This window comes from Anarhichas minor, unplaced genomic scaffold (assembly GCF_050575085.1).
Source record: "Anarhichas minor isolate MPS153535 unplaced genomic scaffold, ASM5057508v1 ptg000024l, whole genome shotgun sequence".
NCBI classification, from domain to species: Eukaryota; Metazoa; Chordata; class Actinopteri; order Perciformes; family Anarhichadidae; genus Anarhichas; species Anarhichas minor.
In genome coordinates this window covers 2,935,031-2,946,377 of record NW_027466470.1, presented here as the reverse complement: position 1 = coordinate 2,946,377, position 11,347 = coordinate 2,935,031, and the positions used below count along the sequence as shown (strand labels likewise).

The 11,347-nt window shown below is 45.5% G+C and overlaps 1 protein-coding gene across 1 annotated transcript in view; it reads right to left on the bottom strand.

The window, feature by feature from the left end:
- Positions 1-1,735: 1,735 nt before the first annotated feature.
- Positions 1,736-11,347, bottom strand: part of pard3ab (par-3 family cell polarity regulator alpha, b) — a 205,572-nt gene continuing 195,960 nt past the window's right edge. The window contains exons 25-26 of the mRNA XM_076098178.1: positions 9,957-10,099; positions 1,736-6,024 (exon numbers count right to left, since the gene is read on the bottom strand). Of these exons, the coding sequence (XP_075954293.1) occupies positions 5,640-6,024; positions 9,957-10,099 (528 nt within the window). The 3' untranslated portion in view covers positions 1,736-5,639. The remainder of the gene's footprint in view (positions 6,025-9,956; positions 10,100-11,347) is intronic.

The following is an 11,347-nucleotide window of genomic DNA, read 5'->3' as shown; positions in this document are numbered from 1 at the left end:
GATAGGTACATGTATAAGTGTGCATGAGGCATGTACAAATTTGTTTTGCAATTACATATCAAAATGCAATTATAAATTTATCTTTTAAAGGCTGACTCAGAAATTCTAATTATTAACCAGAATTCTCTTAATGTGTTCATTGATTATAATTTGACACTAGTAAAGTGACACACTTTTGACTCCATACCAGCAGGTTTCAAGGATATTTCTGCTTATATTTAATAGTGTTCAAGATTTATGTGGACTATTTATAGTTTTTCTCAGACATTATAAAAACCTGGCCAAGCGTGACGAGCATGATGCTGAGATGAAAGCTTTTATGCCGAAAACACATCAGCCTGATGTTTAGCGTTAATAAAGACTTGCTTTGATTGAGGTTCATTTATGCACCGGAGAGCTGCCATTCTTATCTATCGCCGATGTTACTGGACGTCAGTGTGAAGCTCTTTGCAGAGAGCCGAACCAGGCGATTGTAACACGAGCAGGATCACCTGCTAGAGGGTTTTTATTGGCGAGAGATCAGAGTCGTCCTCAAGCTGATGGAAAGAGTGTGGTAGTGATGCTGGAGCCAAGAGAAACAACTCCTTCATTAGAGAAACCTCTGCACGCAGACTTTGGACATCGCGCCAAACACATGGTACGCTCTGATTATTTCATGCATCATTACAATGAAAACATCATTGATAACAATAGCAATGTAATGTAATACATCTTTTAATACATTATATTAACTCACAACAATACGGCCCTGCTCGTGGCTCTGGGAGGCTTCACTTTGAGCTAAAGAGTGCATTCCAACACGCTCAAGATGAAAATGCTAATGATTAGCAGGTCTAATGTTTATCACGTTCACCATCTTAGCTTTGCCTGTTAGCATGCTAACATTTGCTGATGGGAATCACAATGTTATGTTACATTTTATGCTTAAAACAACAATGCATTGGACAAATTAAAATATCGACATACAAATGGAGCCAGATTAAAAATCAGGGGATCACCAAAGCCTTTTTGATACATCCTTTGGGGACCATGTCTGTCTGTGTGTTGGTGTATTGAAGACTAGCATATATGCTCAAACAAAGAGGCCTAAAACTTCATATACGCTACCATGCAACTGCCCTTAAAATAAGCATAGCACATGACAAAGATATATGCTAAGAGAGGAAGCCCAGGCACACCTGCTTGTTGAATATATTCACATAAATTGTCTGTCTCACATGGATGAAACCAAGGAGGCCCTGTGCATGTTCCAGACTTCAGCGGTATTTGAATACAAATGTAAAGAGGACTGAGACGGACCAAACGGCATCCTGTGTTCTTGTAAATCCACGCCTGGGAGAGCCAAACGTCCTCGTAAACATCTGTGCGCGTGTTTCCTCAGTGCACCTTAAAGGAAATGTTCTGAAGGTTGAATAGGACCAAGGCATGACGACACAATCTTCTGCATGTACAAGTCCCTCTGGATATCTCTCTCTCTCACACACACACACACACACACACACACACACACACACACACACACACACACACACACACACACACACACACACACACACACACACACACACACACACACACACACACACACACACACACACACACACACACACAATGAAGTCAATCAAGAGAACAGACTGTCGTGAAGGATAAAAGCACCGGATGAGGCAGAGGGGTTTCTCTGTTTCCACCTCTTTTCCCTCTGTTCTCATTTTTCGGTTTCTTCCAACACGTACAGCCGGCTGGCTTAAGCAGCATTAATGGTATTTGGTTAGGACGTCACCTTTGACCTTCAGAACAAAAACAGTAGCAGGGAGCTGCTCAACAGATCCCCTGTGAGGGACAATGGGAATGTGGTTGGACCTAATAACAGGAAACTCAGTGGCGTTTAGGGAGATTACCGCAGTGTGTTCGACAGATCGGTCACACACGGCCACACGGCCACACGGTTGTTGCAGAGAAGCCAAATGTTGGTCTTCAGTCACGTTTGTACATCAGCTGCTGTGCGATTCTCCCACAGGAACCAATGATGTTTCACTCCGTATATAATCTCCTTTGTCACCGTCGACTTCTCGCCTGTCGGTCTCAGAAGAAGACATCAGCAGCCAGACCTGACAGATTTGACATTTGACGGCAGACCGAGTCCCTCCTGCTTCATTAAAAGACTCGTGTGTGATCCCCGGTTCAAAGCCGGGCCGAGCAAAGAAAAGGTAGAACCAGGCAGAGGTTGTAAACAGGATGCGGAACAGCCGTCCGTTTTATTCTAAATTTGATATGTACAGGAAAAGTGGCTGTATACATTTCTTAATATATCATGTAAAAGTTTTCTGGAAAAAAAACAAAAACAATTGCACATCAGCTTCCTTATTATACTTTAAAACACATCATGGTACAGCATGGTTGAAGGCAATGTCAAACGGGATACAAATACACTGACAACCGCTCGTAAAGTGTTGGCTCTTGTAAATAAAATACAAAAAATAAAGAAAAAAGGTTCTGGAAGGAGTACCCCAAAAATGACACGGTTTAGTATGATATCAAAAATGTTTAAAAACACAACTGTAGCTTGTGTGCTGTAGTGTCATTGACAAGCGAATCACATTGTGTCCCTCTTCTGTGTAAAATATTGTGATATAATATCAGGCACTTATCGATTTTCTGACCCCGTAACCGGACAGCTGAACAGCGACGTGCACGACGTTCAGAGCACAAGTCCAATACATCCTTCTACATGTGCTACTCTGCATTCGGAGACGCACTAGTGTTCACAGCAGGAGGTGCTGGCCACTGCAACCAAACACTTTCACTAAAAGTCATTCAGAGTACAGATATTGTTTTAAACTCACCTACACAGTTCGTATCTTATTTGGTAACAGTTTTCATAGTGCGTTAGTGTCATTACACCCAAGTACATGCACAATGCAGAAGGGACATCTTAGTTAGCTTAAATCAGTCGTGTGAACGCTTTATACGCTGGAATAATGCCTTTTCTTCTTCATCTTCTTACTCTCATCATCATTTATTACCCCCACTCAGCCTGCATCTTTCCCAGCAAGGGCCTCCATTAACTGCCGGGAGATAATGTATGTCACGCAGCTTCACTCTGCATATGGGGTGTGTAGGAGTGAAGGGCAATTACGCACCGCCTGTTTGTTTTCCACAGCTCAGTGATGGCCATTTTATACTTCTTTTTTGTATTTCCCTTTTGTTTTAAGTTTGACCTCAGCTCGATCTCATTTGCTTCGCTTACAGGCGGAGACCGTCATGTCGCACACATAAGTGATGTCAAAGAGGGGCAGGTTCAGAATCAGTCGCCACCTACTGCAACAATTACAGCGGTGGGCTGTGTGACTCAAAACGGAATACAGAGCACATGTATTGCCTCCACACGGCTCTCAACATGGCGACGGCTAAGCGAAGGCTTGGAGCTAATGGTGCTAACAACGGCAGTATTGCTGACAGAGCTAACGGTGCTAACAGTGCTAACCTGAGGGGGAACAGGAGGGTGGGCGCCACGCTTCTGCAGCGACGATGCATCGGTACAGAGCGGCGGCCGTCTGCTAGCCAGTGTGGTACAACAGAGCGACTTACAACACACACACAGAGGGAGATCGACTCTATTCTCTCAAGACATTACTCAACTATATATTTACATATTTCCGACCTATAACTACAACAAGTCACTGGGCTAGCATGAATCATAGTTAATGTCACTGGCTTAATGGGTCGCTTCACTTCAGTTTTGGTTTAATTTGTCAGGTTTTTTTTTTGGTCTCCATCCAAGCTCAGTGGATGTCATTATTTTTTGTGGCTCCCATTGTGCCAATTAAATCTGTGTGAAAACGTTTGCATGAAATTTAACTTTTCACACACAAGTTCTCCTGAATGGTGGAAGGTATTGTTGCTTTGTTGAGTTGCACCTTCTCCTGTTGTAGTATCAGCTGCTCCTCATAGGAGGCATGGTCAGAAGACAGCATCCGATGGTCCAAATGCGTCTTTTGGATAAACTGTGTGAATGTATTGTGACTGAAGTTACAAGTCAGCTGAATGTCAGTTTGCAAAGCTAGCTAGCTCTGAGAGCTTTTGTGGCCGTGATTGCGACTGACTACCGGTAGCATGGCTCTCGGTGGCTAACTAGCCCTGTGAGTATGTGACCAATGGTGCACTGCCTGATTCCAGTGAGACCCGGCATCTGCTCTGGATAATTTACAGACCACACTGAGAAATATGAATTTCTTTTGGAAGAAAGCAGTTCTAAGAAACATTTCTCTAAATGTTTGGAGAAGAGTGTCAGCTAAATGCTTAAAAAGGTAAAATTACAGAAAGCAATTACAGCAATTGAAAGCAATTAACTCCTGAGGACAATTTTGCCTTTTGTTAAAAAACGGGAGAAAAGCTCCAGCTAATCTCACACTGGCAGGTTTATTGTCTCTCTACCCATCGTTATTCTGGCTCTTTTTTGTGCTTTTATTCCTCTCTTTATGTCAGAAGCCGGGCCCTCTGTCGGTTCCTCTGGTGGCAGCGTTCTTTGGCTCTGGCAGGCAGCAGGTGGCTTGTGATGAAAAATTCAGAGCAGTCTGACTCTGGAGACGTGGAGGAGGAGGAGGGGGAGGAGGAGGAGGAGGATGGTGGTGGTGAGCAGGAGGAAGAGTGAGGGGAAGGGGAGGGGCGACATGAGAGGAAGGTGGGAGATGAGCGAGGAGAGGGGAGGACAAAGGTGGGGGTGTTGAGGTAGAAGAAAGAAACATAATGAACAGAGAGACGACGAGAACGAGAGGAGGATGGGAGCCAGAGCTCCAGACAGACAGACAGACAGGCAGGCAGGCGGGCCAGCGAGTCAAGCCCAGAGCGGTGTAGGGGGGCCAGGCAGAGGATCAGAGCTGTCTACCCTCTCTGCCTGGGTCTCCTCCACGGAGATAACACACGATATGAATCATTTATGAGGGGGGCTTTTCTTTATTAATAACACGCACACTGTGCCCCGCTTCTTTCATACGTGTTTTCTCTTCTCCCCGGGGAAGTACTCGAGTGAGAGAGCTCGCGATCGTTGAGGAGAAAACAGAATGCAGAGAAACGCCGTCAGCAGGGGTCGAATGTTAACTTCAGCGAAGTGAAGACTTCACTGTGACCGATGGGACGAGTCCCCCCACGGGACACTTTCTATTTTAAAGCCACGACACGAATGCCTGATTGTGAAACATGTACCTTGTCACATGCCCACACACTAAACCCACACAGACAGTGACGCCTCCCCATGGGCTCAGAAGAACGCCCACTCACTTGCCGGTCTGCCCGGTTGATTGTCAGTACATGACGGCGCCAGATCTTGATGAATCAGAGTCCTGGACGACTGTGAACGAGCATCGGAGAAGGCACTGAGCGTCTCATGTCTGTAGGAGGGTGAGCGACTGACTGACTATAGGTCATCGGCACGGTGGGGGATTGAACACAAACACCCACATACTGAGCACACTTCACATCTGGTTACCTCTAAGACCATCGCTAAGCTATAAGACCTCTAGGTTGTCCCTCTGTCAAGGACTGCAGCGTCCACTTTTACTTGTTTCTTCAAGGTAATCCCCTTAGCTCCTGTGGCAAAAGTTCTCTGTTCAGCTCTTCATCCCTCAGTCCAACAATACTCCTCAAGAATAAAAAAGTCTTCCTTTCTCCGACCCAATTCTATTAAGCCTCGCTAACTGCGAAGGCGACGGCGGCACATCATGGCGGTACGGACCCTTTGGGGAGGCTGGGTCCTTCAGGCGCGCTGTAGGGTACCCCTCATAGCTGCTCTCCTGCATCAGCTTCCCTTTGGCTTCCTGCTCGCGGCGCCTCTGCTCCTGCCTCAGGAGCTCCTGGGCCTCCAGAAGGACCCGGGCGTTGACCCCGCCGCCGCCCGGGTAGCCGTTCCTGGAGCCCTGGTAGCTGGAGTACCTGGGGTTGTCCTTTGCTGTCTGGAAGACATCGCCGGGAGGGTACGCCTTGTCCCACGAGTCCTGGGAGATGGAGCTGGGGTTCTTCCTGGGTTGCCTGGTGAGGAGTCAGGAAACAGGAGAGGAAAAGGTGAGATGGGCTTTGACTTTTGGTTCCAAAAAATACTACTTGAACATGACACATCGATGATTTGTCTCACCCTAATAACCCTTGAAGAAAACCCCAAAATGTTATACATGCGAGACATGATGCAGTTTCAAACAACTACACATAATGTGCCGATACATTTCTCCATGACACACAACTTGAACCCTCTAAGTAGCATATTGGGACCTGGTCTGGTGGGAAGAATATAGCCAGCAACAATAATGTTTGTTCAAAAGCCATTACCTCCTGGGAGAGGGACTAGTGTTTGTGTTTTTGCTGAAACATGGTTATACTGTCAGTTGCATGGTAGCCAAGACATCACATTCAATGAAAATGAGGAACCATTACAGCCTCACAAACTGCCTCTGGGCAAGTACCGCCCCGCAGTAAAAACATAGCTAACCATGTCAAAGTCCCCTTCCAGCCCATTAGGCCCATTGCGAGACGGACAGAAAGAACCATTGGATGTGACAGACAGTAGCAGCAGACCTTCAGCAGGTGGACAAAAAAACGAGGCGACCATCTTGTCCGCAATGGATTTAGTATTGGATTGGGTATTTGACGCTTGACACTTGTCTCAAAAGGCACGGATAGTTGTCATGCTTCGGAGGGGATGCCCTGCCCTTTACCGCAAAAAACATAATCCAGATGTGTGACATCGCCTCTCATTTTTGCTTGGCTGGCCTCTTTGTGGCAGCCTCTGCTTTTGTGTGTATGTGTGTGTGAGTCCATACGATATGCATGAGTGTCCCAAGCTACTACAGCTCCACTCATTTATCTCGAGGAAATGGCAAAAATTAGAGCAGAGAGAGAGAAGAAGACGACACACAGAAACATCAATGGGCTTTTGACTTGGAGCCATGCATAATTAGCAGGTTTATCAGCCAGCTGTGAAGAAATCGTATTATTCCCGTGTTTGGATTTGAGTAGGAAGGGGAGAAAAAAAAGAAAAAACACCTTAATGAGAATAGAGAAGACCCTTTGTTTTTATTCAGCAGAGATTGGACGCAATTGGGAATGGATACGCTTCCCGATCGGTGAGATAGGAGAACATAGCCCAGGTTTATTCCCGCTCACGGTTGAGTGATTCCAATTTTCAGAGACAGGCATCCCCGACATCTGATTTCATTTCATATGTTGACAAAGAGACCAAAGCCTGGTCCTGGCCCCCAGCTGACAAATGCAAACCAGATCACTCCCTCTGTCAGATACCGTGCCAAGGAGGGGGGGGGCAAAGTACATGTGTGGTAAAAACAGAATGATGTACACAGTTCTGTATTCCACGCATGCACACTTTGAAACATGACAGATGATAAAACAGAAAGGTTGGAAGGTGACGGAGTGAGATTGAGAGGGGAGAAAAGGGGAGACTTTGTTGAGAGGTTGCAGTGCGGTGCAAAAAGACATGGTGGGGGGGGGAGAGAGGCCAAATGCCACTGCAGCTGTTGTAGTCAGCCTTCGGTCGCCCGCGATGGCATTACTTTGGCTCGGAGATCAGTGGCGGTTGTCGGTGATGAATATGAGGAGCACTTCATCCGCCGCCCTCCTTTCAAATGGCAGCGGTTTATTTTCACTTACAGCTCCTTGTTTAGGAAAGGGTCTCGCCCAGAAGGGATCTGACCTTTATTGAGTATGAAAGCTGCTTTTTAAAGGAATGCCGCGGCCATTAATCACGTCTCCTTTCGCAATCCGGTCATGCTCCCATGAATGATTCCGTCCCTCCATGAATCCCATCGAGGCCACGCCATAGTTACTCCGTCTCAGCCTCTGATTTCACACGATGGTATGCTCTAAGTCAAACAATAGCTGGTGTTCTAGAGATACCACAGCAGGGTTCTATCCAAACAGAGCAGTTTCTTAATGGAAATTAGTGGAGAAGCGAAGGGACGCGGCCACAGGATGCTGCCTCTGACCGCTGGAGCGAGACGGTAGTTCATTAATCTTTCAGCGAAGCTGCCTGCAATATTTATCAAGGAAGGGATTTATGTCGATAACAGTGGATTAGGGTACGTTGGTGAGGTAATAGAAGATAATGTGTTTAATGTTGTATTTGTATGGTAAGTGCAAGCTGATGATGTGCACCTGGACGGCTCGGCCTGCTTTGACCTCGCAGGGCCGTCTGATAGTTGGAGAGAGTGATTACAGACGCTTTTAGGGAAGCATAATAACTCTGAATAACATTTCCTCCTGGACGCTTCCCGCCTGATTCAAGAAAACCCAAAAAGAGGCCAACTCAGCTGCCCGTCTGCTCCCCCACACCAGAGATCACATCACCCCAGACCTTCAAAACCTCCCCTGATTCTGAACTTCATAAGACTTCCTACGTAGAATAGAAGAGCCGAGGGATTCTGGTTGTGTTCCGGTATAAATACACTTGACCTGACGTTACTCATACTGCAGCTTTATCATTCCTGAGAGAACATCTAAAATTGCTTCACAAATGGCAACCAATGTTTGATGAGACCCTGTGACACACGAGCAAACAGTCGAGGGCCCAATCCCGGTGTGCCCTCTGAGGCCTTAAGGCCCCTCAGGGGCCTCACTGACGTCACCTGCTAAGTGCTTGAGTGGGAGATGCTGCAAGGGCTCAACATGGTGTAAATAGGAAATGAGCAGCACTTTGCGGCGACATATCATGTTACCTTGATGACGCAAAAATCATGTGATATAAAATTGTAGGTTTAGGGCTTTTTTTATTTTACTTTCTTCATGGAAATGAAGGGACTGCCTGTGAAAGTCTGATTTGAATGGATCTTGCGATACAGAGTGGACAAGCGATAACTGACAAATAATACATTTACTTGTTTTTGTCACAGCAGCAACATTAAGCAGAATTCAAAGAAGTGTTTGATGCATAAACCAGGTGTCTGCTTTGATTGATTTGAGTTAATCTAGTACGCCAGCTGACCAACGTGCCAGTCCTCCTGTTTGATGCTTTTGGGCTTCCCCTGGTTAACCCGTGATTAACGTCACAGCAGGACATTTCCCTCAGACTGCGAACTGTGTGCGCACAAAGGACTCAAAATGTCAGAGAGAGCCTTCAAGCCTTTTTTCGACTGGACAGTGTGAAAACCCCTCAGACCTCGTGGACTTTGGGACTGAAGGTCCATGAGGGCTGGGTCATGGTGATGGTCCCTGTCAATTTTGGAAGACATCTTGTTTGACAGTTCACAATAAAATGGTATTTTCTCCTACAATGGATGAAAAAAGTCACACACACACACACATGCACACACACACGCACACACGCGCACACACACACTTCCTGGAACAACAGGCAGTCATATCATGCGGATCAAAGGGAATTACATTAAGGGAGAGGAAAGCAATCATGTCAGATCTGTGTGATAGGGTAACATGATCCGTCCATTCTGAGGCTGAGTGTGTGTGTGTGTGTGTGTGTGTGTGTAGGTTTGTGGTCTGACTGACCAGCTGTGACCCTTTTTTCTTACTCAGATGTTATATATAAAATCTGCTATCATTACTGTACATTGGCTATTACAATGAATCAGACATGATCAAACAGGCGTGCACAAACGTACACACACACTCTCTCACACACACACACCCATCACTTCTTGAGAGACATTACATTAAATTACCGGATGTAAAATAGATGCAAACACAGTCACAACCTCCTGGACACATCTCATATTGGACAGACAGGAGGAACACGACAACATTCAACACGTACTCTCACACACACACACACACACACACACACACACACACACACACACACACACACACACACACACACACACACACACACACACACACACACACACACACACACACACACACACACACACACACACACACACACCATCTCGTAGCACATATTGATCGTTAGACAGACAGAAACACACAGTCACTCTTACCGTGGCAGGGAGCTGTACTGCCGCTGTGCCTGGGCGAACGAGTCTCTCTCCTCCTGTCGCTGCCGCTGCATCTGAACCTCGACCGACACCGAGTGGCGCCCCGGCTGGCTGTACCCGCCCTGACCGTTGCTGCTGGTGTTTGACTGAGAACAGCAAGATGGCAGCCCGGTTAACTTTCAAGGTCCTCGTCATCGCTCCATCTATCTATTCATATCTCACACAATGGCGCCCAATAACATCTGTGGAAACGTGCACTGGGTAGAGATGCTTCGTGTTTCAATATTATTGTATTGATCTCATGTTCTTGGGTCAATTTAGGGATAGAATAAACATTTGTACATTATCTAAAATGTAAAAAGAAAAATACTAAAATTACCGCCAACCAGTCAAGTTGCAGTTTATATCAATATCTGTTCATAATGTCATCCCTTGGTCATTTTATCTGATTAGACATTTGCATGAAAATGTCAGAATTAGCACATAAAGTCATGAGTTATGGCAAAAATGTGTTTCTGGAGTTCAGAATGATCTCTGACTACCAAATTCTGATCATTGCATCCTTGAGTCACGGTGGACGTTTGCGCCAAATCTATAGAGATTCCCTCAAGGTGTTCCTGAGATATAGAGTTTATGAGAACGTACGTACGTCCCTACAGACGGACCACATAATGTCTCCTACGCAGAGGCATAAAAGGTTTTAAAGGGTTGGAAGGATAATCCTAAAAGACTAGCTGTGAACAGTTCTCACTGGAACACCTTTCTACCTAAGAAATAGTCCCTATGAAAACGGTTCTATCCAGAATAATGAGAACGATGATTCTGGAAAGACATTTTGCTCGTTAATATCCGTATGTAAGTGGAAAAATATTGGGTTTTCTCATTAGACCCTTTAAAACTGCAACACTGTGGCTCTACAGAGTGTGAGGCTCCAGAACAAGCTGCTCGATCCCTCGTAGAGCTGATTTGGCTCCGGGACGTTTGGAAGTTTTACACTCCCAGAGTGAAGACCTGTTCTGTGTTCACTTAAACATTCATGATGCTGAACTGCCTGTGGTGCTGATGCAAGATAGATGTATGAATGGGAGATGTTGGAGGAGCTGTGAAGCAGATCAGTCTATTTCATGTAATTGGTCCTCCACATTTCAAACACTTACGACACTATATGCTGCACTTTATAATAACAGTAATAATCTCTAATTACGATCCAGCAATAAAACATGGATGGAAACATCCAAGTTCAATCAAACACACTTTACGTAATATGTAAATGTGATAAATCAAATTAGGTATAAAGATGAAACAGTAAACACAACTTTTCTTTTATCCAATCCAGTCACGGTGAGTTTCATCCTTTATGTTTGAACTGAAGGATCTTACAGTTGAAATATAAT